At 58.2% G+C, this 27,950-nt stretch overlaps 2 protein-coding genes across 8 annotated transcripts in view; one reads left to right on the plus strand and one right to left on the minus strand.

Annotated features, from left to right (window-relative positions):
• The window catches only part of SHANK1 (SH3 and multiple ankyrin repeat domains 1), a 61,443-nt gene extending 39,432 nt beyond the window's left edge, over nt 1-22,011 (minus strand). For 2 of the 4 annotated variants that reach the window (XM_034944351.3, XM_034944348.3), the window contains exons 1-12: nt 21,202-22,002; nt 18,461-18,758; nt 18,071-18,274; nt 17,455-17,526; nt 15,958-16,066; nt 15,574-15,725; nt 13,723-13,890; nt 13,147-13,263; nt 6,254-6,331; nt 5,938-6,004; nt 5,318-5,648; nt 4,286-4,479 (exon numbers count right to left, since the gene is read on the minus strand). In XM_034944351.3, coding sequence (XP_034800242.2) covers nt 4,286-4,479; nt 5,318-5,648; nt 5,938-6,004; nt 6,254-6,331; nt 13,147-13,263; nt 13,723-13,890; nt 15,574-15,725; nt 15,958-16,066; nt 17,455-17,526; nt 18,071-18,274; nt 18,461-18,715 — 1,747 coding nt within the window. In that variant the 5' untranslated portion in view covers nt 18,716-18,758; nt 21,202-22,002. Of the gene's footprint in view, nt 1-4,285; nt 4,480-5,317; nt 5,649-5,937; nt 6,005-6,253; nt 6,332-13,146; nt 13,264-13,722; nt 13,891-15,573; nt 15,726-15,957; nt 16,067-17,454; nt 17,527-18,070; nt 18,275-18,460; nt 18,759-21,201 lie in introns of all 4 variants that reach the window. The other 2 variants (XM_034944350.3, XM_055103376.2) reach the window with 2 other exon arrangements.
• On the plus strand, nt 344-27,514 carry CLEC11A (C-type lectin domain containing 11A). Of its 4 annotated transcripts, XM_034944361.2 has the most exons (5): nt 20,499-20,845; nt 23,597-23,735; nt 25,712-25,898; nt 26,216-26,407; nt 26,828-27,514. In XM_034944361.2, the coding sequence occupies exons 1-5, from the start codon at nt 20,514-20,516 to the stop codon at nt 27,271-27,273; spliced, it is 1,296 nt and encodes a 431-aa protein (XP_034800252.1). In that variant the 5' UTR covers nt 20,499-20,513; the 3' UTR covers nt 27,274-27,514. The 4 variants fall into 4 exon arrangements, with proteins under 4 accessions (XP_054959354.2, XP_034800254.1, XP_034800252.1 ...); XM_055103379.2 differs by lacking the exons at nt 20,499-20,845; nt 23,597-23,735 and adding an exon at nt 344-424; XM_034944363.2 differs by lacking the exons at nt 20,499-20,845; nt 23,597-23,735 and adding an exon at nt 19,935-20,063.
• Nucleotides 27,515-27,950: the final 436 nt, after the last annotated feature.

The raw sequence follows: 27,950 nt of genomic DNA on the forward strand, positions 1-27,950 counted from the left end.
TTCCCCATTTAGCAAACATCACAGACTGCCTGTTACATGCCTGCTGCTGAAAAACAGAGATATATGACAAGAACAGCTAATGTGTATCCAACTCTCACCTGGGCCAGAACCCTAAGAGGGGCCACTTTCATTATCCCCCTTTTACTGATAGGAACACTGAGGCTTGGAGAGCCAAGATCATTTGCTGAAGGTTACAAGGCTAGTAACTGACAGATCTGGATTTGAACACAGCTCAGTCTGCTTCCAGAGGGCATACTTTCAGTCACTCATGTGCTGCTACCTCTCCATGCAACGGCTTCAGTGCATGACAAGGGCACCAGTGGCAAACCCATGGTCTTCCATTTCTCCGGCATTTTTCATGACTCTGCCCCCATTCAGCCCTTCACATAGTTTCCTTCCTCGTTCAACCCTTGTGCCTACCCAGGTAGGTAACAACTGTTTTTCCATTTTATAGACAAAGAAGCTGAAGCGAATGTGGAGAAAACCCTTGCCTGGAGATGGCTCCAGCTATGCTAGGGGTTGAGTTGGGGCCATCAGATGTATTCCCCTCCACAAACTGCCTCCCTTGAGAGCATCTGGGGAGACCAAATGAGGGGAAGCTGAAAGTCGTGGAAGAGAGCAGGAGATGGGTTGTCAAGGGGACTGGGTTCTTGGCTGGTACTGCCATGCCTGGCTTGGTGGTCTTGTAATCAATCATTTGTTCACTGTAAAAATATTTAGTTAGTGCCAGTCATGAGTCAGGTACCAGGGTAGACACTGTTGAATATAATCAATGTTGTTCCTTCCTTTGAGGAGCTTCCAGAGCAGTGGCCAATAGAGGCATAACTATACAAGTGACTGTATGATTGGAAGTTGGGGTCAGAGCTCAAGGGAAAATAAGAGGGTGTTTGGAGAGAAGCCAGATGGGAGTATATAACTTATAATGGCAAAGGGGTCCAGGGAGGTGTCCCTGAGGTGTGACATATAGGTTGAGACCTGAAGGATCCTAGGAGCTGGGGAGGCAAAGACAGCATGGAAGAGTTCCAGGCAGAAGGACCAGCATGTTTGAAGAGTTTGGTGTACAAGAAAGTTTGGGACATTGGAGGAATGGAGGGGTTGGTATATCGGAGGACTGGAGAATTGGAGGGCTCAGGGCATTGGGGGATTGGAAGGCTTGGGGCATTAGAGGAATGGAGGGGTTGGGGCACTGGGGAATTGGAAGGCTTGGGCACTGGAGGATTGGATGGCTTGGGCCATTGGGGGAATGGAGGGCTGGGGGCTTTGGGAGATTGGAGGGATTGGGGCATTAGAGGATTAGAGGGTTTGGGGCATTGGAGAATTGGAGGGCTCGGGGCATTGGAGGATTGGAGGGCTCGGGGCATTGGAGGATTGGAGGGCTCGGGGCATTGGAGGATTGGAGGGCTCGGGGCATTGGAGGATTGGAGGGCTCGGGGCATTGGAGGATTGGAGGGCTCGGGGCATTGGAGGATTGGAGGGCTCGGGGCATTGGAGGGTTGGAAGGCTTGGGGCATTGGAGGATTGGAGGGATTGGGGCATTGGGGGATTGGAGGGCTCAGGGCATTGGAGGGTTGGAAGGCTCGGGCACTGGAAGATTGGAGGGCTTGGGGCATTGGGAGATTGGAGGGCTCGGGGCATTGGAGGATTGGAGGGATTGGGGCATTAGAGGATTAGAGGGTTTGGGGCATTGGAGAATTGGAGGGCTCGGGGCATTGGAGGATTGGAGGGCTCGGGGCATTGGAGGATTGGAGGGCTCGGGGCATTGGAGGATTGGAGGGCTCGGGGCATTGGAGGGTTGGAGGGATTGGGGCATTGGAGGATTGGAGGGCTCGGGGCATTGGAGGGTTGGAGGGCTTGGGGCATTGGAGGATTGGAGGGATTGGGGCATTGGGGGATTGGAGGGCTCGGGGCATTGGAGGGTTGGAAGGCTCGGGCACTGGAAGATTGGAGGGCTTGGGGCATTGGGAGATTGGAGGACTCGGGGCATTGGAGGATTGGAGGACTCGGGGCATTGGGAGATTGGAGGACTCGGGGCATTGGAGGATTAGAGGGTTTGGGGCATTGGAGAATTGGAGGGCTCGGGGCATTGGGAGATTGGAGGACTCGGGGCATTGGAGGATTGGAGGGCTCGGGGCATTGGAGGATTGGAGGGCTCGGGGCATTGGAGGATTGGAGAGCTCAGGGCATAGGAGGATTGGAGAGCTCAGGGCATTGGGAGATTGGAGGACTTGGGGCATTGGAGAATTGGAGGGCTTGGGGCATTGGAGGACTGGAGAGTAGGATGAGGTCCCTGGAACCTTGTGGGTGAAAGGAAGAGTCGCATGAGATGAGGTTGACAAGGTGGGCAAAGAGGCAGCTTGGAGGCCAGGTGAAGACTCTGGGCTTTGATTCTGAGAGTAGCAGGAGTCAGCTCCCTCATCGGGCTGTGTGAAGCTCAGTGACATCGTGGATGTGGGCGTGCTTTGAGGCAATTAAGTCCCTCTTAATGGAAGACGAGGATATAAAAACAGAAGGCAGTGTGTTCTCTCCCTGCATAGAAGCATTGAGCTTGTAGCTCAGCAAGATACTGCCCATGGTCCTCTGCCTGCCCGGAAGGTCCTTTACCTCTGGCCTCAGCTCACCTTTCTTTTCTCCCATCTCCCCCAACCCCACATGCCTACATCCCAGGCAGCTGGCCCTGAAGGAGCTGCACCTGGCCCCCACAGTAGCTCCTGAATTTGATCATTCATTCACTCAACATATGTGCATTAAAGCCTCCTGTGTGCTGGGTCATTAAACTGAGCCCTAGAGACCCAGAGACCAGTGACTTATGACCTCACCTACAGGAACTCAGGCTATGGGAAGAGAGACTAGGAAACACATGCAGTTACACAGCCCACCTGATGTTCTGACTCCCAAATACCCTTCAAGGCCTCACTCAAGTTGACCTTCTATGGTAGGATCCTCCCTGCTTATTCAGGGGCCCAGGTCTCTCTCCTCTAAGTGCCTGAAGTAGGGGCCACTTAGGAAAATGATGGCTTTTTTTTTTTTTTTTTGAGATGGAGTTTCACTCTTGTCAGCCAGGTGTGATCTTGGCTCACTGCAACCTCCGCCTCCCGGGTTCAAGCAATTCTCCTGCCTCGGCCTCTCAAGTGGCTGGAATTACAAGTGTGTGCCACCACACCTGGCTAATTTTTTTTTTTTTTTGTATTTTTAGTAGAGATGGGGATTCACCATGTTGACCAGGCTGGTCTCAAACTCCTGATCTCAGGTGATCCACCCGCCTCGGCCTCCGAAAGTGCTGGGATTACAGGTGTGAGCCACCTTGCCCGGCCAAATAATGGCTCTTATATGGCACTTGTTATGTAGGAAACACTGGTCTAAGTACTTGACATGATCTGACTCCTCCAATCCTCATGAAAGTCCCATTTTACAGATGAAGAAACTGAGGCCCAGAGAAATCACTTGGCTGAGGTCACCCTGCTAGGAAGTGGTGGGGTCTGGATTTGAACCCAGGCCGCCAGGCTCTCAACCTCTATACCACTCAGCTCCTGGGCAGCCTAGAGTCTGGCAAAGAATTGTTCCAATGCCTCCTATTAACCGCCACACCTGCGGCACATGGTAGTCTCTAAAGCATCCTTCTTTCCAAGAACACGTCAGCAGCCCTGCAAAGCCTATAAGCAGGGGAGACTGGCTCCACTTTCCAGATGAAGGTGGAAAAACCAAAGGGAGGTGAACCCTGATAACAGCACCACCATTTTGGGAACCCTCGCCACGGCCAAACATCTTATATCTGCCAGCTCATCGGGGCCCTAGAAGTAGGTCCCTGCCTGTCTCTCAGTTGAGGACCCCTGGGCAGATGCAGGAGGCAAAGTTAAGGCTGCTTGGCCTCACGCTCTGCACCAGGTGGCAGGAAGGACTGTGGGCTTGGACTGAGGACCTTGGGCAAATGGCTTCACCTGTGTGAGGCTCTGTTCCTTCAGCCATGCAATGGGGCCCATGACCTCCCTCCCCAGAAAGGGCCATCAGGAGTCTAATGAGACGATTTGGTGAGAAGTTCCAGCCATGCCCTGCACACGGCATCAGTGTCCCGCAGTGGGACACGGCTCACTTCACTGCCTCCTGACAGGGTCATCTGAGCTACACTCTATGGTCCTCCAAGCCTCAAGGGGTGTCCTGGGGCTCTCTGAGGTCTCCAGAGTGCATGAGATACTCCAGGTGCCTGAGAATGGTCTGCTCTCTGCTCCACATTTTCCCTGATCGCCCCCACAGCCCAGCCCAGCCCAGGCCCTGCTTCCACCCTGGGTACCTTTGATCTTCTCGCCCTTGCTCAGGGAGATCTCCCCCTCGGCTTGGGCCTGGTAGGACTTCACAGCCATGAAGGAGCGTCCGGGTACTGCTGAGTAGAGCTTCCTCCGCCTCCCGCGGCTGCCCAGGGAGCCCCCGGGGCCCCCTGAGCCCCCCGTGCCCCCGGCTGGCCCTTCCCGGGGTGTCCCGCTGGAGCTGCGTACACAAAGGGCATGAGAGGAGGGGAGGGTGGAGGGAGGGGACACCTCTGGGAGGACAGGGGTCCTTGGGTGGGGGAAGAGGATGGTGCATCAGGGGGGAGGGGGGGTTTCCCAGCACTGGCGTCCTCCAGGGAAGAGGGCATTTGGGGGCTCCCTCTGCCTGCCCGCAGCTGCCCCAACCAGCCCCCTCTCCTGCCTCCTGGCTTCCGGCTCTGCCCCCTCCCACGGTCCTGCGCGCACCGCCTGATTCAGCTTCCTGAGGCTGAGCTGGGACTGTGTCATCCCTCCGCTCACGAGCCTTCCGCGACTCCCAGCTTCCTCCTGGGTCAGGTCCAACTCCTCTGCCCGCCGTTGCCAGCCTCTCCCCCACTTCCTCGGGACACGCCTGGCTGGCCTTCGCCTCCTTCTCACCCTCCTCTAGCCAGGTGGGCTTCCTGACCCCGGAATGTCCCCTGCCCCCTCCTCATCCTCCCTCCAGAGTGACCTCTCTGTCCCCCTCAAGTCCCTGCCACCCCCCCATCCTCTTCCTGTTCAGCTTCCCTCCACCTCACCCTGTCATTCTGTCTGTCCCCAGGGGCTGGGGCCCATGTTTCTTTGGGGTACCCTCTGCCTGGGGCCCCTGTCCTGGAGCAGACATCCAGCTAACATGTGGTGCACCGGGGGTGGAGTCGGGACAGTAGCTCCCAAGGCCTTACTTTACCCCAAGGTGACACTAGGGACTTGGATGAGGGCCTACAGAGGAAGGCAGCTGGGCTGGCCTCGGGGGAAGCCGCCGATCTGGAGAGGGGATTTGACGGGGCTGGGGACTGTGGAGCCAGGGCTGCCTCGCCTACCTGGGCCGGCCTCGGGGCTGCCTCTTGGCGTCCTCCGGGTGCCTCCCTCGGGATGGAGAGCGGGCCCTGGCACCCCGGGGGCTGCTGGCACTTCGGAGGGTCCCGCTGCTGAGCTTGGTGGTGGGGGCCGAGGGCTGCGACTGGCCCTGGGACCCTGAGGTAGGGCCAGGGGCCCCAGAGGACGCGGCCCCTGGGGCGGAGAACACCATCCAGTCGGGCAGCGCCATGCTGGTGTCACTGTTGGCCCGCAGCAGCGCCGGGGGCACCGTCAGCCCTGTGCCTGGGGGCCCCCGTCGCCGGGCCGCGTACTTGGGGGACTCCTGGAAGGGCACTGAGAGGGCACAGTGGCGGCGGGGGGCAGATGTTAGGGGAGAAAAGGCAAGCAGGGGGCCATGCGGGGGCAAGAGATGGTGGGAGAGAGGCATGAGGGAGAAAGACAGAGATGAGAAAGGGAGGGGGGCCTGGAATTGCTCCCCCACCACCATCCAGACATTTTTGGTCCTCTAGGGTTTTCTCCATCCTATCCTGGCCCCCAAGTCAGGTCCCCCAACTCCCCCATCCCATCATGAAACTTCAACTGCCCCAGGTTCTCTGTGCAGTCCGAGCTCCCTGTCACTCACCCACATCCTGTTCTCGGTGGTTTCGGATCAGCTCCCCCAGCTCAAAATTCCCAGCAATCACTGCCACCTGGAGGGAGGGGGTAGAGGCAGGTTGGCCGGGGGGCCCAGGCAGCAGAGAGAGGGCAGGGAACGTGGCGAGGTCCCTGGCCCGACCCAAACCTTCCACTCCGACAATGCCGCCCTCTGTCTTCTTCCAGCTCCCCCTCCACGGCCTGTCTCCTTGCTTTCCTCATTGTCCCCTTCCTTATCCACTGGGTGTCACTGTCACCCTTTCCTTAGCCCTGGAAACTCCAGCACATCCCCTGCAGCCCCAGACCTGGAAGGGGGTCTGTCCGTTGTTATTCTTCACATCCTTGTCGGCACCTCGATACAGGAGGATCCTGGCACAGGTCTCCTGCGGGTAATGGCCAGTGGCACAGGACAAAGAGAGAGAGAAAAAATTAAGATCACCATGAGTGGATGCAGGTTCTGTGCTAAGAGCCTCAGGAATAAATACTCCACCCTAAACCCGCACCACTGAGGACAGCAGCCACCTGCCAGGTACGGACCAGGAGCACTTTAGTTTAAACGTGGCCGGCCCAAACGGAGATGCACCATGCATGCGAAATACACACTGGATTTCAAGGATATGCCATATGAAAACAAGAAAGAATTTAAATGTCTATAGCCAGGCGTGGTGGCTCAAGCCTGTAATCCTAAGACTGTGGGAGGCCAAGGCAGGAGTTCCAGACCAGCCTGGGTGACATAGTGAGACGCCCCCCATCTCTACAAAAAAAAAACCAGAAATTAGCCAGGCAGGTGGTGGGTGCCTGGAGTCCCGAATACTTGGGAGGCTGAGGTGGGAGGACCACTTGAGCTCAGGAGTTCGAGGCTGCAGTGAGCTGAGATCAAGCCTGAGTGACAGAGCAGGGACCTGTCTCCCCCCCAGAAAAAAAAAAATGTCAGGTGTGGTGACACACACCTGTAATCCCAGCACTTTGGAAGGCTGAGGTGAGTGGATCACTTGAGGCCAGGTATTTGAGCCCAGCCTGGCCAACATGGTGAAACCCCGTCTCTCTCAGAAAATACAAAAATTAGCCAGGCGTGGTGGCGGGTGCGTGTAATCCCAGCTACTCAGGAGGCTGAGGTGGGAGAATCACTTGAACCCAGGAGGTGGAGGTTGCAGTGAGCCGAGATCCTGCCACTGCACTCCAGCCTGGGTGACAGAGTGAGACTCTGTCTCAAAAAAAAAGTAGTAATTTCTGTATTGATTCTATGTTGAAATGATAATGTTTTAGATACACGGTTATAAGTAAAATATGTTGTTAAAATAAACGTCACCTAATTATTTTCCCCTTCTCTTTAACATGGCCACTAGGATATTTGAGGGCATTTAGGGTATGTGCTCATGCTATGTTCCGCTGGATGTTGGGGCCGGATAATCCTTTGGTGATTCATTGGTTTGTGGAGGGTGTTCTGAGCCCTGTGGGATGTTGAGTAGCATCCCCGGTCTCTACCACTAGATGCCAGTAGCACTCCCCTCACCAGTCATGACAACCAAAAATGTCTCTAGACATTGCCAAGTGTCCCCTGGGAGACAGAAGCTCCCCAGTTGAGAACCACAGGTCTAGACCTTACGGAGGCTTACCATGTTACGTGCCAGGCACTTGGCACTTTAGAGGCAGAAGCTCATTGAATTGCCCAACAATTCCAGGACATGGAAATTGTCTCTATTTTACAGAGGAGGAAACTAAGGCTTTCAAAAGAGCCCAAGGTGGGCCAGGGGTGGTGGCTCACTCCTGTAATCCCAGCACTTTGGGAAGCCGAGGAGGGAGGATCACTTGAGCCCAGGAGTTTGAGACCAGCCTGGGCAACATGGCGAAACCCCGTCTGTACAGAAAATTTTAAAAAATTAGCCTGGCTTGGTGGCACACGCCTGTAGTCCCAACTACTTGTGGGGCTGAGGTGAGAGGATCACTTGAGCCCAAGAGGTCGAGGCTGCAAAGATCCTTGTTCATGCCACTGCACTCCAGTCTGGGTGACAAAGTGAGACCCTGTCTCAAAAAAAAAGGGGGGGGTTGGGGGGCTCAAGGTCACACAGCTGGTGATTATCAGCCTTGGATTCGAACCCAGATCTCTCTGACTCCAAAGTCTTCTATCTTAATCACACTTTCTGCCAGGCCCAGAAGGAAGGGGACACACATTGTGGAGGAAAGGGTGGGGGCAGGACTGGGCCAGTGGGGACAGGGATGCCTTCTACATTCAGATCAATTTCTCACCAATGTCAATCACATGGCACCCATCATCACTTTTTGGGCTAAGCACAAAGTCCATGCCACGGCCTAGGAGGGTTAGGGTTAGCTGAGCTAACCTGAGCTGCCTGCCCTGCCACTCCCCACCCTGACCCTCACCAACTTCATCTTCTACCACCTGCCCTTGCTCCCAGGCTGCAGCCACACTGGCCACCTCCTTCCTCTGACGGCACACTCATGCCCCAGGACCTTTGCACGGCTGCTCCCTCTGCTTGGAATCCTTTCCCGCTAGATCTCAGCATAGCTTGCTTCCTCACTTCGTTCAGGCTTTTGCACAAATGCCACCTCTTCAGAGAGGTCTTCTCTGGCCATCCTGTCTAAAAAAAAAACCCTTGTCCTCTTCCTTGCTTTATTTTTATTTATTTATTTATTTTTTAAATTTTTTTGAGATGGAGTTTCGCTCTTGTCACCCAGGCTGGAGTGCAGTGACATGATCTCGGCTCACTGCAACCTCCGCCTCCCAGGTTCAAGCGATTCTCCTGCCTCAGCCTCCCGAGTAGCTGAGATTACAGGCACCCACCACCACGTCTGGCTAATTTTTGTATTTTTAGTAGAGACAGGGTTTCCCCATGTTGTCCAGGCTGGTCTCGAACTCCCAACCTCAGGTGATCCGCCTGCCTTGGCTTCCCAAAGTGCTGGGATAACAGGCATGAGCCACCATGCCCGATCCTTTGCTTTATTTTTTAGTACCACACTGATGTATGTGCCAGGCACTCTAAGCCAATGTTAACTCATTTTCTTCGTAACCCCGTCTCCCTGAAATTCCATTTCCTGTTATTTGTCTCAGTAGTGTCTCTTCTCTATATCATAAGTTGTACAGGGGCATGATTTTGCCTGTGGCACCCACCACCTGGCTTAATGCCGGACCCACAGGGACTGTTCGGTAGGAGTGTCCTCTCCCTTTTATCTTGGCCTGGCCAAACCCAACTTGGCCTCCAGCTCAACTCTACCCCAGCACCCTCTGATGCTAATTTAACCGCCATTTCCCAAGCACCTCCTTGATCTTACCCCTTCCACATGACAAATCCACCAAGGGGTGTATGGGCCTATGTTACAGGACAGGTTCAGAGAGGGCAGATGCTACGCCCAGGGCCACACAACCAGTTAGTGGAGCAGTTAGGATTCCAACCTGGCCTTCTTCTTCTTCTTCTTCTTTTTTTTTTTTTTTTTTTTTGAGACAGAGTCTCGCTCTGTTGCCAGGCTGGAGTGCAGTGGCACGATCTCGGCTCACTGCAGCCTCCACCTTTTGGGCTCAAGCAATCCTCCTGTGCACCTGGCCTTCTGATCCTATGGTTCACCTATCTCCTATGAATGGACGACTCTGACTGCCAAAGTCACACATCAGGCAGCAGAGTTAGCCCAGTGTGTGTTCTGGGTGTGTTTGGGAGTGTGTGTGCGCATGTGAGTCTGTGTATGCCCGTGCTGCTGGCCAACTAGACTGTTAACTCCTGCCATGTGTACTTTTGCGTGTTTTTCTTTTCTTTTCTTTTCTTTTCTTTTGAGATGGAGTCTCGCTCTGTTACCCAGGCTGGAGTGCAATGGCGCGATCGCAGCTCACTACAACCTCCACTTCCTGAGTTCAGGCAATTCTCTGCCTCAGCCTCCCAAGTAGCTGGGATTACAGGCTCCCGCCACCATGCCCGGCTAATTTTTGTCTTTTTAGTAGAGACAGGGTTTCACCATCTTGGCCAGACTTGTCTTGAACTCCTGACCTCGTGATCCGCCTGCTTCAGCCTCCCAAACTGCTGGGATTACAGGTGTGAGGCACTGCGCCTGGCTTTTTGCATGTTTTCACAGCCCCAACCCCCACACTGGGGGCACAGGGCCAGAGCACAGCCCCTAAGCTCACCTGCTCCTCATCCTACTCTTACAAAGCTGAGAAGGTGTGCAAGTCAGAGTTGATGGCTCCCTCCCCTGGGCACCAAGAGAAACTCGCATTTAACGGCATCCTAGCACTTATCTCATGCCGTAGCCATGATTTGCTTACACGTCTGCCTCCTCACCAGACTGTGAACTCCCACCCCCCCCAACCCCGCCCTCGCCCTCCCCAGGCTAGATGCTGTGTCTGATTCATCTCACATCCCCAAGGCCCGGTGCTGTGCACATAGTAGGTGCTCAAGGAACGTGCATGGAAAGGATGAGGATGGAGGATGTGGGGTTGAGTCAGTCAAAATTCATTTGTTCGAGTCATTCATTCATTGGTTGAGTCATTCAGTCTGTTGAAACAAGCAAACACCTGTTGAATGCTCTGAGCCAGGCACTGTGCACAGTCTTGGTGGAAATCCAAGAGGGCTGACCCCATCATTCATTCACTCATTTTCATTCATTCATTCACTCACTCAACAAAGATGGAACTAGGCCTGCTGTTTGCTGGGGTCCTGGAACAGAGCAAGTAATCAGACTCAACCCCCACCCTTGAGGTGCTCACAGCCTAGACACGGATCTGACATTCACCACCAAATGCTAGACGGGCATATCAGGAGGCCAAGGCAGCAGAGGCTGAGGAAAAACTGTCAGACTCAGCCCTGGCTCTTGGAAAGCTTAAAGCCTGGGAGGAAGACAAGGGGGGAAATGGAGGAATCAAGTTCGTATGTGTTATGCATCGGTTTGTTAAGCCCATGGCAAAGGCAAGCAAACCTATTAACCCACTTGATCCTTTTGCATGGTAGATATTTATTTATTTTTTTTTTTGAGACGGAGTCTCGCTCTATCGCCCAGGCTGGAGTGCAGTGGCATGATCTTGGCTCACTGCAAACTCCGCCTCCTGGATTCACGCCATTCTCCTGCCTCAGCCTCCCAAGTAGCTGGGACTACAGGCGCCCGCCACCACGCCTGGCTAACTTTTTTTTTGTATTTTTAGTAGAGACGGGATTTCAGCGTGTTAGCCAGGATGGTCTCAATCTCCTGACCTAGTGATCCGCCCGCCTCGGCCTCCCAAAGTGCTGGGATTACAGGCGTGAGCCATCGCGCCCGGCCTGCATGGCGGATATTAATTATTGACCCATTTCACAGCTGAGAAAGGAGATCAAGGAGGGGAAAATGACTTGTGCAACTGTCCCACTAAGAAAACTCTGCCTGCTGTCTAATTCTAATTTTTTTTTTTTAAGGCAGGGTCTCACTCTGTCACCCAGGCTGGAGTGCAGTGGCGTGATCATAGCTCACTGCAGCCTCCACCTCCCAGGCTCAAGCAATCCTTCTGCCTCAGCCGCCCGAGCAGCTGGGACTTCAGGTGCACGCCACTGTGCCCAGCTAATTTTTGTATTTTTTCATAGAGACCAGGTTTTCCCACGTTGCCCAGGCTGGTCTTGAACTCCTGGGCTCAAGCCATCCTCCCGCCTTGGCGTCCCAAAGTGTTGGGATTACAGGCATGAGCCACCGTGCCTGGTCTAATTCTCTATACCAAAATTTCTCTGTTTATCTGAACGGTACAGTTTCTGTCTCTCTACTGGACCCTGACTGACACTGGTGATGGTAACAATGACAATTATTATTCTGATGGCTGCCTTCCAGGGATGAGCACTTAGTATACACGATGGCTCACCCTCGTCAATAAGAGCTGGCGTTATTCCCATTTCAGGAAGAAGGATGGAGCCTCAAAGAGGGGGAGGGACTTGTTTGCTCCCCACCCCCATCTGCCTGTGGGGCCGGGGCTTCTTCCCCCTCAGCTGCACGAGGGCCTGGGAGTCAGAGGATTGGTTGTGAGGCCTGTGTCACAGAGCAGGAGACAGGAGCACGCGGGGAGAGAAGTGCCGGCACCATGTTGGTTCGGTTTGACAAACACTGAGTCTTCCCTGGGCCCCAGGCATACTGCTGGCTGCCACGAGGCGGCACGTGGCCACCTGCCAAATCCCCAGCACTGCAAGTTCTGCCGAGGCAGAGGGGGCTGAGGGCTGTTTTGGAAGACTTCCTGGAGGAAGGGGGCTGACAGACCAGCTCTGTCATGCTAGCGCCTGTCTCTCTAAGTACCCCCACCAGCTGCCCTTCAAGGGCAGGAAGCATCAAGAAACAGGTGGGGAGATTGAGGCTTTCCATGGGGCTGACCTGCCCAGGATCATCTGCAGCTCAGGTGGCTAAAGTACCAGAGGTCATGACATTGAAAGACCCGGCTCTTGCCAACCAGCTGCCACGAGCCCCCCTGCCTGCTCCGTACCTCTCCTCTCCTAGGAACTCCAGAAGTGGGGGTGTTCTTCCCATCTCCCTTCAGCACTCCCTTCCTGCTCAGGGACCCAGGTTGTCAGGACCCCCAAGGTCCTGAATTGCTAAAACTCCCATCCCACTGTCATTCCCTTCAGGGGCCACGGGGGCTGCACGTTGGCCTTTCCCCTGTGCCCTGCCGTGCCGCCACGTGGCACCTGCACACACCACTGGCTGAATGCAGACACAGGGGAACTGAGGACCCACAGCCCCCTTTCCTCTGGCTTTCTGCACAGGCTGTGCCCCCACGCTGGAGCACCCCTTTCTCCTCTTTTCTACTCCTGCTCATCTTAACACTGGGGGCACCTCCTCCAGGAAGCCACCTTCACCCCCAGCCACTCCATCCCAAGCCCAGTCCCAGATGTGGGCTCCCGCAGGGATCTGGATTCCCTGTGACTTTGCTCTGAGCACTCTGGATTGTAGCAGCAAACTATGTTGTCTGCCCTCTGCTAGGCCATGAGCTCAACACTTTGTCCCCAGCACCCAGCTCCAGGCCTGATACAGAGAAGGAGCTCAGTAAATATCTGTTGGATGGATGGATGGATGGATGGATGGATGGATGGATGGATGGAGGAATGAATGGAGGAATGACTGGATGAAAGGGTGGAAATAGTGAAGAAGTGGAGGGTGCAGAGATGCAGTCAAGAGGAGTGTCTGAGCTTGGCCCTGGGGGAGGCGGCTATCGGGGATGTGAGGGGCCTGGGGTGGCCGCTGCTAGGCAGACCTTGTTGTAGAGGGCGCAGATGTGCAGAGCCGTGTTCCCCGAGGCGTTCTGGGCTCCAGGCTCAGCCCCGTAGAAAAGCAGATGCTCCAGGTGCTGAGAGTGACCCCGCTGGCAGGCCTGGGCAGGACAGGGAGCGAGGGGCATGGATCAGACCCAGGTTGTTCTCCCTCTGGGCCAAGAGTCCGTCTGTGACCTGTGCACTGGCCTTCTCATCCTATCGTTCACCGCATCCACCTCCCCGTCACCTTTTAGCCCCGCTTCCTGCTCTGGGACCCAGGCTGTCAGCCTCAAAATCCAAATGTTCAGTCATTCCAAGGCCCAGGCGTCTGGTCTGCCTCCTTAAGGGGGTCAAGAGGACAGCCCATCCCTCTCAGGGGTCAAGGCATCAGGTTCCCCAGCCTATGCCCCCTTAGGATCTTCCTGTCTTCACCCCCACCATTTCCTCTTTGGGGACCATGTTATTCTCACCCCCATGCTCTGTGAGGACCCTGGCATCTGGTTCCCAGCCCCAGCCCCTTGGATGCCTCAGGGACTGGGTCCCCCACCCCAGCCCATCATGGCCTGAATCAGGAGCACCTGGTGGATTTCCTGCCAGCCGTTCTCATCAGCTATGCCCAGCTGGGCCCTGTTGAACAGGAGCAGCTCGCAGCATCGGGGGTCACCACCCACCATGGCCGTGTGGAACAGAGGGGTCAGCCCCCGACGGTCCTTGTAGTTGGGGGAACCCCCAAGGTCCAGGAGCGCCTAGGAATGGAGAGAGAACCCAGTAGAAAAACACAGATGACAGTCACACATTAACCAGCTCATTCTGAAGGGCCAGGGGGACTGGACCGTCCTGGGTGACCTACAGTGGCCAATGACAGTCTCAGTTCTGCCATGATGCCCTTGTGCGAACTTGAGCCTGGCCCTTTCCCTCCCGGGGCCACTCTGATTCCGTGTGAACAATGTGGGACTTGGGTAGATGCCTCCAGAGGATACTTGCACTCTGACATCCCACCCAGCCTTTCCCCTGGGGGCGATCTTGGATGAGCCATTGAAAGACATTAGGGTCCACAGTACCCACCCATTCCACTTCCTACAGGTGGGTTGTTGGGGACAAATGAGAGGACAGAGTCTGGATGCTGGAGGGTCTCTGACCAAGTGGGAGGTGTTATTAGGTCCAGGATCTCAAAGAAGGGGCACAGCAGGAAGCCAGGGGACAGGTAAGCTTGGGTAAGGGCAAGGATCGGGCTGGCCTCACTGGGGTTGGAGGCCACTTCCTGCCCCCACTTGAAGGACAGCTCTGGGTGTGGAAGGCTGGCAATAATGAACATTAATAGGAGAAAGTGTTGGCAGCAACCTTGTGTGAGGACAGCCTGTAGCAGTGCCATCCAACAGAACGTTTCCCCCATCGTGGGGATGGTCTGCAACTGCACCACCCTATATGGCAGGCACGTGTGGGCCCCTGAGCACTTGAACGTGGCTAGTGAGCCTGAGGAACTGAAATTTTAATTTTACTTCATTCTAATTAATTTAAATTTAAACAGCCCCAGGTGGCCAGTGGCTACTGGCTTGGATAGCGCAGGTCTGGAGGCTGGGAGGGGCGTGTGTGAGCAGGATGTGGGTTTGGGGGTGAGTGTGCACGGGAGATACATGAAGAGGGTCTGTTAACTCCAGGGGTATACTGCAGGTCTTTGTGGCTGGCATCTGACTGCATTAGGGGCTCTTCAGGAAAGCATCTGAGGGAGAGAAGGGAGGGGCCGTTTAGCTGGAGCAGCTGTGCGCTGGGGTGCTTCTCAATGGCTGTCTTTGGGGGCAGCCCATCCTGACCCTCGTGTGAAGAGCAATCAGGTGTCCTGGCGGGGGCAGGGGGAGAAGAGTATTTTAAAATTAGACTGTGCAGCTGCCGCTGTGTATGTATTTTGTGGGTGTATGGGTTTGTCTATTTGGGAAAGTGCATTTGAGGCTGTGTACGTGGGGAAGGGGCTGTATTTGCATGTGAGAGAGGAGGGAGGGGAGCTGGTGCAGTGCTGGTTTGGAAGGGTAGCTGGGGGGCTGTTTTCAGGGTGTGTGTGGAGGGGCTGTATCTGGGGGCATAGCAGGGAGCTCACTTTGTATTTTAAGGAATGAGAAGGGTTTACACCTTGGGGAGACAGAGGCAGACTTGGTATGAAGCTGGGCCACAGGGGATGGAGATGTTCTGGGTGTTTAGGGGAGGAGGCCGTGCCCGGGTCTGTGTGATGTCAGCTATAGCCCAGGTGGGTGCATCTGGGGGGCCTGACAAGGGTGACAATAGGGGCTGTGTCTCAGTCTATGGAAAGGGGCTTTGAACTGGGGACATGAGAGGGCCTATTTTTAACTGAAACCAAAGAACTGAGGTTTGAGAAAGAACAAAGGGAAAAGGAGAGAGGGCCCCATGGCGGGGATGGGGGGTCCCCGAAGCCTCACCGTGAGTGCCAGGCAGTGTCGGGCGCATGCGGCCTTATGCAGTGCGGTCATGCCATCCCGGGCCCGGAAGTCAATGTGGGCCCCGCCCAGGCACAGGGTTCGAATCACCTCTACAGAGCCTTCGGTCTGGGCCGCCAGTGTCAAGGGGGTCTCTGAAGGGTGGGAAAAGCTGGTCACATGAAGCCCCTTCTCCTCCCCTCCATCCCTTCCCATTTTCCAGGCTCTATAGCTCTCCACCCCACAGCCTCTGGCCCCGTGGCCTCCCCCTCGGACAGCAATGTGTTTGGGAGACACCAGTCAGGAATGGATGTGAATGCAGATGGCACCCCTGCTCCCTAGCTCTGTCCTGGCCCTGAGGTCCTCCTGATGTGCACCCCTCCCTACCTCCCGAATCCGAGTCATGGTAATTGGGGTCCAGCCCCTTGTCCAGCAGCCGCGCCACCTTGTCAGATGTCCCGAGCTGCACATACTCCAGGAACTTCTTCAACCCCGTCTGAGCCATGGGCAAAGAGAGAGAAGACAGGACAGTCAGGAGCAAGGCAGAGAAGCAGGGTCCTCAAGCAGCGACGTCCAGTGAAAATATACGTGGAGTCACATACGCCATTGAAAAGCTTCTAGCAGCCTCCTTTACAGAGAAAGTACCCAGCCCTTTGGGAGGCCGAGGCGGGAGGATCACTTGGGCCCAGGGGTTCGAGACCAGCCTGAGCAACAAAGTGAGACCCTTATCTCTACAAAAAATGCAAAAAACTAGCCAGGTTGTGGTGGCACACGCCTGCAGTCCCAGCTACTCGGGAGGCTGAGCTGGAAGGATCCTTTGAACCCTGAAAGGTTGAGGCTGCAGTGAGCCATGATTGCACCACTGCAGCCCCGGTGACAGAGCAAGACCCTGTCTCAAAAAAAAAAAAAAAAAAAAAAAAAAAAAAAAAAAAAAAGCAGGGTGGTTGGGGGTGAAGTGTTAGTTGTGTTGAAATTCATGTTAATGATATATGTTATTTAACTGATATAGCTACAATTGTTACTGTTTCAACAGGTAATTTAGATGAAAATTATTAATGAGGTTATTTAACTTTTTTTTGGTACTAAGTCTTTGAAACCCAGTGTGTATTTCACACTCACAGCGAGTCTTAGTTGGGACCAAACACACTGCAAGCACTCAGGAGCCACACTTGGCCAGTGGTTCCCAAAGTGGACCGTGAAAGTCTGGAGGGATGGAACATTTAGGGGAGGAAAGAGTTCAACGCATGCTGTGGTGGGGAGAGGGTAGACAAGGAGGGACTGGGAGTTTTTCCTTCTCAAGGATCAAGAGTTCTTCATTTCTGACCAAAGCAGTTCCCGATTTCCTCCCAGCTCTCACCATCGAGACACAGGACAGACAGGGGCTGAGGATTGGCGGGCAAGGTACCAGGAGGACAGATATGGCTGGAAAGGGGGGTGTAATGGTTGGATTTTGCAGAGATTCAGGCTATGAGGTTGGGAGAAATGCAGGCTGTCTTTGAAATAGACTCTAGGCAGAAGGACCTTCAGTGTCAGGGTCCTAGGCCAAGGTGGGGAAGTAAAGAGGCCTTGGATGGATATGGGGGGAGGCAGGGGAAGAGAAGGGAGACTCAAAGGAGGCCAGGTGGGAATGATGTGGGCCCAGGCAGAGGGATGAAGGGCAAAAGAGGAAAGTAAGAAGGGGTTGTGATGGGGATAATGGGGGGTATTTGTGGTTGTCTCAAATGTGGTACAGCATCCCAAGTTAAGCGGGGGCAGTGGCCAGAGGGATCGCTGGCTTGGGGAATGTGGAGGTCTGTTGGGAAGAGGTGGGGAGAGAAAGTGGTTGGGCAGGGGGCTCCGGTGGTAGGGGGCTATAGGGGATAGATGCCAGCAGGGTTTTCTCACCTTCGTGTGCAACTTGGCCAGCTGCTTCTCATCCAGGTTGGTCTGTTTGTAAACTCGGGTCTTGTATCGGAACTGAGGTCAAGGGTAGGGTAGTGAGAGAGACACAGAGACTTGGAATCAGGGGCCTGGGGAGAAGGCTTGGGGTAGGGGAAGGTCTGATCCCCTTCTAATTCCCCGGGGTAGCTCAGGGTGGGAGTGAAAACAGCCCTGGAACCTTGGTCTAGGCGGTAGATGGGTGGCAGTGGCTTTTCCGACAGTGCTGGGTATTATGGTATATGTGCACTGCAACCCCTGCCTTGAAGGAGGAGGAGTCTGGACCCCACAGGGAATGTTCTAGAGTGCCTACTGTAATTGGGAATCCTCCCCCAATTTGATGGGTGAGGAGAAGCTTGGGGCAGGAAAGTGACTTGGCCAAGGCCACTTAGCTGGTCAGAAGCAGAACAGATGGTAATTTGAACTCAGGACTCTCTGACTTCCCTGTGATGCTTAGAAGGTCTGGACTCGCACACTGGGTGCCCCCTCGTTAAGGTTTCGAGTGTGTTAAAAAGTGGGTGGGGGGCAGATGTGTTTTAGGGCATGCCTTCTCTTATCAGTGAAGGAGTTGGGGAAGCTTCACCTCCAGGTAGGGGACCCCCTTCTCAAAGGACTGGGGGTACTCCCGCAGCAGCCTCTCCTCCTCCAGGAAGTTGGCATCGCGGCCTGAGGTGGCCGGTTGGAACAGGCCATAGTTGAGCACATCCTGCAGGCTCTCGCTCAGGGCACAGAGCACCTGCTGCTTGGCCGTCCAGATGGTGGCATCGGGGTTGAAGCGTAGGCATTTCTGGTTGGGGAAGAGATAGGGGCTAGGGTGGGCCAGGGGCCAGAGAAGAGCCTGAGGTGGGTTGGGAAGTGAGCCAGGAGCTGAGTGTGGGGGTGATTCCTGGGAGGATACCCAGCACCAGTGGACTCCCCATGTCGGTTGGGGCCCTGTCCCTCTCCTGCCGCTGGCCAGTGGGCAGGTACTCACTGTCTGGTGCAGGTCCGGGATGCCAATCCTGAAGACCATCATGCTGAAGTGGGCGTCGTCTGGGACGGACATTGAGCGACCCTGGAGGCCTCTAACAGAGGCCAGGCTACCAGGTGCCCCACTGCCCTGGCCCCGGGTCCCCCGGGGGCCTTGACCTGGCCCGTCTGGGGAGCTGTCGGACTCTGAGCCCCCCTCCGGACACTCGCTGGCACTGTGGCGTTCCTCGTCCTCGCTTGTCGCGGGGCTGTGGGTCATCGTGGGGCCACGGGGCGACGGGGGACGGCAGCATCACAGGCGGCTGCAGGGGCCAAGGGCGGCCATCAGACTAGGAGCCCGGGACCCCTCAGAGGCCGCAGGCGCTATTCGGTGGTCAAGCGGTCAAGGGCAGCCTACCCCCACTGCCCAAGATAGGCAGGAAGGAGGCCGGACACACCCTCGGCCTGCACGGCCTCCCCTGCTGCCTCCTCCCACGCTGGCACGCACACACCCCTGTCCCTGACAGGCTTCTGGCATGTGTCTCCTTCCCTGCCCTTGGCCCCGCTTGCAGCCCGCCCCCTGCGCCCCACTTTGCGGTGACCCAGCGTGGCCGTGTCCCAGAAACCGCAGAATCACCGCGGGAGCTACTGGCCCACTTTGCCAGGCCACAGAAAATGCAGCTAAAATTAGCTAAGGACAGACAGGTGGACAAACTGACAGGCATCCTGCCCTCCTGGCCCCAGCCTGGCCCCTCATCCCAGGGCCGGGGGGTGGGGTTGGGGAGAAGCTGAGGCTGACACTGAGATGTAGTAAGGGGGAGAGGGAGGTGTGGTGAGCCTGGAGCGGGTGGAGCTGGTGACTTCACTCAAGTGTGGCTGACAACGCGTGGCATGCCGAGTAGTGCTGGGGAATCTGCCGTCCCAGGGGAGCAAGGGGCACTGAGATGGGGGTGTCATGGGCAGAGCATTTGGCCTAGGGTGAACCCAAGGGAACCACAAGAGGTGGCTTTTGGAGACTGGGGCATCTTGAGAGGGTGTGCGGGTAGGTGGGGAGGTCGGCCTGGGGAGTGCTGTCCAGGTGACAGTGGTGTGGTGGCCCGGGTAGATGTGGGTGGCTGCAGATGACCTGTAGCTCTTTTCTAGGACTGCAGGGTGGGTGGGCTGGCTTGCTGGGTACTAGGGGCTCCACTCTGAGGACTGGGGGTGTTAGGAGGGAGGCCAAGAAGTGAGAGGAGGGTCTGGGGAACTGAGGTGGGGGATCATCTCTAGATCCTTGCTGTTCTCCCTTGAGATGGCCTTATGAGGGTGGAGCCCCTTCCAAATGGGGTCCACCTCCCTTCTGTTCTCCCCCAACTCCCACCCCAGCACCGGAAACCAGAATGTCTGGTCTGGTCCCTCCCCCCCACACCAGGCCCGGTTCCTGCACCGTTGCCATGGAGATGGGAAGCAGTGGAGGGTACTGCTGACTTTGGGGGAGTGGGGATGGGCTGGGGGGTTGGGAAAGGGAAGACTAAATGTGTGTGGTGGGAGGAGAGTTCCAGGAGGTGTGGGCGAGCGAGCCTCTAACCCAGGGCCGGCGGACCCCTCCCCCACGCGCGGCAGCGCTGCGAAGCCCCCTCCCCCCCCAGGTACCCAGCCACGCCGCCCCACCTCGTCCCTGCGGGGACCCCGGCCGCCTCCTCCCTGCCCCGCCGCACAGCCCACCTCGCGATCTGGGGCCCGCAGACACTCCCCCTCGGCTGACCCTGGCTGACCCCCAGCCTCAACCCCGCTCGGAGGGGGTGGCCGGTGGGATGAAAGAAAAGCTGGCTAGGGCCCCCCGCGCGTACGGCTGCCCCAGCCCCCCCGGGCCGGCTCCGGCCCCTCCCCCTCAGGGCTCGCGGGAGGGAGCGGGCACGCTCCGCCGGGGCGGCATGAATCAAACGCTCCGCGGCTAAGAATAGCTGGCACGCAGCTGGTACCGAGACGGGCTGAGGAATCGGCGAGGGGGGTGGTGGAGGACGCGAGAGAGGGGGTGCCCTGGGAGGCTGTGGGGGGACAGGGGGCGGCTGGCGTGGCCGAGAGCGGGGCCAGGGAGAATGAATGGAGGCGGAGGGAGGCGGGGAGGGGCGGGGAGAGAGAGCCGGAGCCGAGGCTGGGAAACTGGTGGGGGAGAACCCGGCCGGGGAGAGGGGCGGGGGGCACCGGGGAGCAGGAGTCGGGGGCGGGAGCCGAGGGGGCGCGCCGGCCGGCGGTGTAGGGACTGGAGACCTGGTGGGGACGCAGGGAGCTTGGGCAGGGGTGGAAAGGGACTGGAGGAGCCTGGAAGGAGAAGCGGGAGCTGGAGGGGTCGAAAGGGGCGGAGGAGGCCCGGGCCTAGACCCTCGCTGGAGGGGAGTGGGGACCAGGGTGACCTGGCGGAGGGGCCCAGGTACGCCAGGGAGGGCGAGGCGGGGGAGTGGCCGGGCTGGGCGGGGAGGCGGGTACCAGGACCGAGCCCTTGGCCCCGGAGAGCCGGGAGGCGGGTTCGGGATAGGGGCTCTGCTGGCGGGGGGTGGGGGGCGCGCCCTCCCATCAAGGATGCGATCTGGGACGGGGCACCGGGGACCCGGGCGTAACCCAATTTGGTGTCGCCCAGGGCAACGCTCCCCACCTCACCCGTACCCCCAGCCGCACACCCAGGCCAGGAGCCCGGCGCCGGGCCAAGGACATCCGGGGCGCCCTCGCCCCTTCCCGCGGCCCCGGCCCCGCAGCTGCCCCAAACCCCCAGGTTCTCGACCCCCTTACCTGCCTGGCGGGGCTGCTGAGTCCCGGTCGGCGGCGCCCGCGGCCCCTCCCCCCTCCCCCCACCCCCCACCCCCCCGGAGACGGGGGACCCTCAGGCCATGCCCCACCGCCCCGGAGGGCGAGCGGGCCCGGGGAGGGGGCGGGCGGGGACCGGGGGGGAGGGCGGGAGGGCCGAGGACCTCACCCCCCCCGCGGGCCGGGCCTGGCCATCCGCAGAGCGCCCCCCCTTCCGCCGCGGCCGCCGCGCCCCTCCTCGCCCGCCCCCGGCTCGGTCCGGCCGGCTCCGGGCGCCGCGTCTCCGCCTGCTCTTCCTCCTCCTCTTCCTCGGGCCGCCGCCGCCGCCGCCCGCTCCGCGCCTCCTCTGCCACCCTTCTCGCTCTCTCGCTCTCGCTGTCTCTCCCTCACCCTGTCTCTCTCCCTCCCTCTCTCCCTCCCTCCCCTCCCCTCCCTCCGCCCTCTCCCCTCCCTCCAGGAGCCGGCGGAGGAGACATCGCCCCTCCCCGCGCCCCCAAACCTCGCCCATCCCCCACCGCCGCCGGCTCCGCCCCCTACCCTTGCCCTCCCCCACCACTCCTCACCACCTCCGAGTCCCCAAATCCTGACTCCGCCCCTGCTTGCTCCCATACCCCGACGAAGGGGTCCTGCCCCCATAAGGGTGCCCCCCACACACACCTCAGGATCACCCCCTCCCAGAGAGCTCCCCGCCGCCCTACACAGAGTGGGGCACAATAAATATTTGTTGCCAGACTCTACACCCCCAAATTTAAGTGTGAAGGCTATAGATTCCCACCCTGTCCCCCCAAACACACACACACCCTTTCCATTTAAGCACTGGGTCAGGGCACACGTGGACATACCTGGGCCAGGCCACATTTCCCCAAGGCACAGGTGCATAGTCACCAGCTGTAACGGCACCTGCAGAGTCCCCACATACACACCCTCTCCAGCGCATGCATGCCCAGACACAATGCACCTGGGGTACACAGCTACAAACACACCCAGCTACATGCAGTTGTCACACCCCTGTGCCCGGGCACACACGCAGCACATGCACACATTTGCCCACCACACACGCACGTGCGCGCGCACACACGCACACAGGCGTTCACCCCGGTATGCATGCCCAGATCTCTCAACACCAAAACGGAGTTACAGCACTGTAGAGACGTGTGCACGCCTTCCCATCACACCCACCCACCGTGCTGTCCATTGCACTGGCTCGCACTCACCCATTTACATGCCCAACACCGTGCCATCCTTCCCCTCCAGGATAGTTACTGCTGACATTCCTGGAGCACTTTCTGTGTGCCAGGCTCAGGGACTTTCACCATCCCCATTTTCCAGAGGGGGAAACCAAGGAACAGAGAGGCTAAGTAACTTGCCCAAGGTCATCCAGCTGTAAGGAGGTGGTAACAAGGATCAGGAACAGGTAGGCTGGCTCCAAAGTCCTCACTTGACCACTGTTGTTCACTACTGGGCATATCCCCTCATAGTTGCATATCCTTATTCGTCACACACAGACACACCCAACCGTCTCCTCAGAGTTTGCACATGTCTGTGTAGGCACGCATATGCAGCCAGCTGCAGGCAGACAGCTCATTCATGCCTGGGACGCACCCACAGGGACAGAGCAGATCCCACAGGGCAGCAGTGAGTGATGAGTGTCCCCTTAGCCCAGGCTTCCTCATTCTCCCAGCTCCAACAGCACCTCCAGGGCCTGCAGGGGGCAGTTCTAGGCAGCTTCTGGGTTCCCCTCCAGCTGCAGGCTCTCCGGGGTACCCGAGTATGAGCTGGAGGAGGTGCCTGCTCAGCCTGGGGAGGCCTCTATCTTGATGCGTACCCACTAGCCCAGGTGGTGAGCAGCTGGGCCCGGGGAAAGCACGGCTGCCCATGTTGGCTCCAGCAGCCAGAGAGGCTGTGCACCCCTGCACACTTTACAAGGCCTTTCCCCACATATGCATTATTTCTTGAGGTCTGTAGCTCCTGGTGAGGGGCCCCAGGTTCCCGATGGGCACCTGAGAGGCCCAGGCTCTGAGGCAGGGAGCAGTCTGCCCAAGGTCACAGTGCCCTCGATGTACCAGGATTTCTTGGAAAACGGAAGGCTGGAGGCACTGATTTCCAAGGCCCCTCCTGGGGCTCCCGGCAGCCGAGGGCAGATGCCCTGCTCTTGGAGCCAGAAACCTTGGCTAGCTGCCGCCACACTGGTGACCTCCAGCAGGCTATGCTGTTTCAGAGCCTCGGTCTCCTCCTTTGAAGAGCAGGCCCAGTGATCCTTGGCTGGTGTGCCTCATGCTTGTTGGCACCACCAGCCAGGCCTGGGCGGGAAAAGCCCTGCGTGACTCATGGGCCTGACATAGAGGGGCATGGCATGGCATTGTTCTTCCTTGCCTCCAAGCCTCTCTCCCACTGCCCTCACCACCTCTACCTACCCTGCCACCACCACCCTGGGAACTTGGGTGCCAGCAAACCAAAGAGGTGAAGCTTCCAGGCCTTTGACCCCACCAGGAACGGCTACCCTCTCGCCCACTCAACAGGTTGGTTGAACACCTACTATGTGCTAGGTAGGCCTTGTGCTAGGAGATGCATCAGTGCATAAAAATCCCTGCTTTCATTGGCAGGGAACAGACATAAACAAACAAACAAGATCATGCCAGTCTTGATTATACCAAAAAGATGAAATGGGGCATTTTAATAAAGTAACTTGCGGAATAGATAAGGTGGTTGGGGAAGACCTCCTGGAGCTGAGACCTCGATGATGAGAAGGAGCTGGGGAAAGAGGCTTCTAGAAGGAGGAAAGGGCTAGTGCAAATGCTCTGAGGTTGTAATCAGCTTAGTATTTGGGGATGAGCCAAGAGGCCAGGGAAGGTGGAGGCTGGGGGTGGGTGAAGGGAGTGGGGGTGATGAGGCTGCAGAGGTGCAAAGGGTTCTTCCTTCCCGCCCCCAGCATGGTAGGCTGCGCTGAGGACTGAGGCCCGGGCTTGGCTTCCCTCCTGCTTATGATGGGAAGGTGGGGGAGCAGGGGAGTGGGGAGTGATGTGATCTGATTTATGGTTTGGAAGGATTGCTTTGGCTGCGGCAAGCAGCCGGGATTGGAGGGGCTCAGGAGGAAGGAGGGGGAGGGCGAGACTGCAGTGGTCCAGGCTGAAATGAGGTGGCTTGCTGAATGCTCAGAGCTCCTTGAGCACACAACCTAGCGTCTGTCGATTTCACCTCCTGGAGAAACCTTCCCTGACTGCTCCGCCAGACTCCTCACCCTCTCCCATCTCCAGCCCCCTCATCCCCGGAGCTATCTGGCTGCTGGTCTACAAGCAGCTGGAGTCCCCAGCATCACCCAGCCCAGAGCCTGGCCTGCAGGACGCTTCTAGTAAAGTGGCCAATTAATCCCCGAGCCCTGTCTTCCAGGGTCATGCACACAGTCACACGCGTGCTCTTCACATGTGTCACCCTGCCCCCACACACACTCACTTGGATCTCCAGACGAGGGCTTGGAGGGTAGGATGGGCAATCTAGGGGGCAGGAGGGGCCCTGGAGTCTCCTCCACTGAGTGTGCAGGCGATGGTGGCCACAGGGTAATAACAACCTCAGCGAGACCCTGAGGTCTGCCCCTCCTTAGGAATGGCCAGGCAGGGAAGAAGGGAGCAGTGCTCGGTCCCAGCATCCCACCACTGCCCAGATGGTTCTGAGCGGGTTCCTGGGCTGAGGCCGGGGCCTGTGTTTTCCAAGATTCCTTGGAGAGCCAGCTCCATCCTCTTCCTGATTATCTGATCTTTGGGCTACAGCAGAAGGAAAGAGCAGGGCGGAAGCGAGCTCTGGAAAGTGGAAAGAGGAGGGTGTGCGAGGAGACCCAAGGCGGGATCTCGGCTTTGGAACGTTGGAGGTTTCCGGCCACAGAGGCAGGGCCTCCGGGGAGCCAAGAGGGGCGGGGAGAGACACACACAGAGAAGCAGAGGAGACCAACGGACCGGACAGAGACGAGGAGAGGAACAGGAAGAGAGAAGCTGGGAGAATCGGGAACCTGGGGGCTAGTGACCTGCACACAGGGCAGGGGCACTTGGCAGTTCCCAGAGGCCACCCCTCCCACCCCAGACATCCAGACATCTGGAACTTTGGGTGCCAAGAGTCCAGCTTAATGCAGGCAGCCTGGCTTTTGGGGGCTTTGGTGGTCCCCCAGCTCTTGGGCTTTGGCCATGGGGCTCGGGGAGCAGAGAGCGAGTGGGAGGGAGGCTGGGGAGGTGCCCAGGAGGAGGAGCGGGAGAGGGAGGCCTTGATGCTGAAGGTGAGCTCTGGAGTGTCAGGGAGCTATGGGTGGTGAACTGTGGGCCTGGGAGGGGGTATTGCAAGGTTAGGGAAATGGACAATGAGGAGCGATTGGGATAGTCTCTCAGAGGAGTGGGAGGGTGATGGGCTCAGAGACAGGACTCAGGCGGCAGAGAATGAGTTATGAGTTGGAAAGGGGCGAATGGGGCATCTTGGTGGCAGGCTGGGGCTCACCACCCCTCCCCTGCCCCAGCATCTGCAGGAAGCCCTAGGACTGCCTGCTGGGAGGGGGGATGAGAATCCTGCCGGAACTGTTGAGGGCAAAGAGGACTGGGAGATGGAGGAGGACCAGGGGGAGGAAGAGGAGGAGGAAGCAACGCCAACCCCATCCTCCGGCCCCAGCCCCTCTCCCACCCCTGAGGACATCGTCACTTACATCCGTGAGTAACCAGAAGCCCTCACCCCCAAACTCCTAGGCCGCCGCGGTCACTTTCGCAAAAATGAAGGGTCGGTTCACTGCCAGGTGGCCTTTCAGTTGTCCATTGCCCAGCCCAGAGCCCCCACACCCCTAGGAGCCCCAGGTCCAAGGCCATGCCTCCTAAGAGCCTGGGCCACTCGACCCTACCTTCCAGGAGTCCGGGGTGCCCCTCCCCCGCCACCCCGCCCTCAGGAGCCCTAGATCCCAGTTCTCCAGGTCCTCAGGCCCCCCGCTGCATCTCCAGGCTCCTCCTCCAGCATGATCCCTGTCTGTCCGCAGTGGGCCGCCTGGCCGGCCTGGACGCAGGCCTGCACCAGCTGCACGTCCGTCTGCACGCGTTGGACACCCGCGTGGTCGAGCTGACCCAGGGGCTGCGGCAGCTGCGGAACGCGGCAGGCGACACCCGCGATGCCGTGCAAGCCCTGCAGGAGGCGCAGGGTCGCGCCGAGCGCGAGCACGGCCGCTTGGAGGGTGAGTCCGCGGCGCGCGGGGTGGAAAAAAATGAGACTATCTGGGCCAGGTATGGGACTGGTTGAGAAGGTGACCCTAGGTGTCCCGGGCGGGAGAGTTCGGGAGAGCTGCTGTGTGCTAGCGGACGGGGTTAGAGAGCTGGGAGGCTGAATGCAGGGAGCGGGTGGGCACTCCAGACCCGCGCGGACCCGACTGGGGCAGCACCACGCCCCCTACAGTCCAGCTCCCACCGCCTGGCCCCGCCCCTGGCGGACCAGACTCTCCACCTCCTGGCTCCCGCGGTTCTGACCACGCCTCCTCCCAGCCCTCCCCATGAGTTCCCGGCCCCGCCTCCCTCCACCCCCGGATGTTTTGTCCTCGCCCCCTTCCAGACTCTGAATGCATGACCCCGCCTCCTTCTCTACCCGGCCCCGCCCACAGGCTGCCTGAAGGGGCTGCGCCTGGGCCACAAGTGCTTCCTGCTCTCGCGCGACTTCGAAGCTCAGGCGGCGGCGCAGGCGCGGTGCACGGCGCGGGGCGGGAGCCTGGCGCAGCCGGCAGACCGCCAGCAGATGGAGGCGCTCACTCGGTACCTGCGCGCGGCCCTCGCTCCCTACAACTGGCCCGTGTGGCTGGGCGTGCACGATCGGCGCGCCGAGGGCCTCTACCTCTTCGAAAACGGCCAGCGCGTGTCCTTCTTCGCCTGGCATCGCTCACCCCGCCCCGAGCTCGGCGCCCAGCCCAGCGCCTCGCCGCACCCGCTCAGCCCGGACCAGCCCAACGGTGGCACGCTCGAGAACTGCGTGGCGCAGGCCTCTGACGACGGCTCCTGGTGGGACCACGACTGCCAGCGGCGTCTCTACTACGTCTGCGAGTTCCCCTTCTAGCGGGGCCGGTACCCCGCCTCCCTGCCCATCCCACCACCCGACCTTTCCCTGCGCCGTGCCCACCCTCCTCCGGGATCGCCCTTCCCTTCCTGTCCACGAATGGCAGCGTCCTCCCCGACCCCCAGGCTGGGCGCTTCTGGGAGGGCTCTTGCGGTGCCGGCACTCCTCCTTGTTAGTGTCTTTCCTTGAAGGGGCGGGCACCAGGCTAGGTCCGGTGCCAATAAATCCTTGTGGAATCTGACTTGAGGAGCAGTGAAGGCAGTCTTGGACTTCATCTCCTGCAGGGGAAGCCGGGAAGGGCCCGACCCTGGTCTTTGGGCGCGTGTCCTGGCCTTTGGATGCCTGTTCTGCTTTTTACAGATGTCATTTGAGCCGCAGATGGAGTGATGGGGAAACACAGGTGCATATGTACACACGGTCATCTGTTCTGTGCACAGATGGCCGGAGTACACGCGTACAAACGCTGTAGACACCTTCACCTCCATCGTGCCCTCTCTCTCGGCCTTTGGGACCCAGGGCCTGCCAATTGTCCCAGGCCTTGGCCTTGGTCCTGGTCAAAGAGATTTGGGAAACGTGAAGGGGCTAAAGGCTCTGACAAGTCCGGCAGGAAAGAGCCCGTTTAATTTGTTTAAGTGGCGTGTCCAATTTGTTTCCCCAGATGATATGGTTTCATGGAC

The sequence above is a fragment of the Pan paniscus genome, chromosome 20 (assembly GCF_029289425.2).
Source record: "Pan paniscus chromosome 20, NHGRI_mPanPan1-v2.0_pri, whole genome shotgun sequence".
Taxonomy (NCBI): Eukaryota; Metazoa; Chordata; class Mammalia; order Primates; family Hominidae; genus Pan; species Pan paniscus.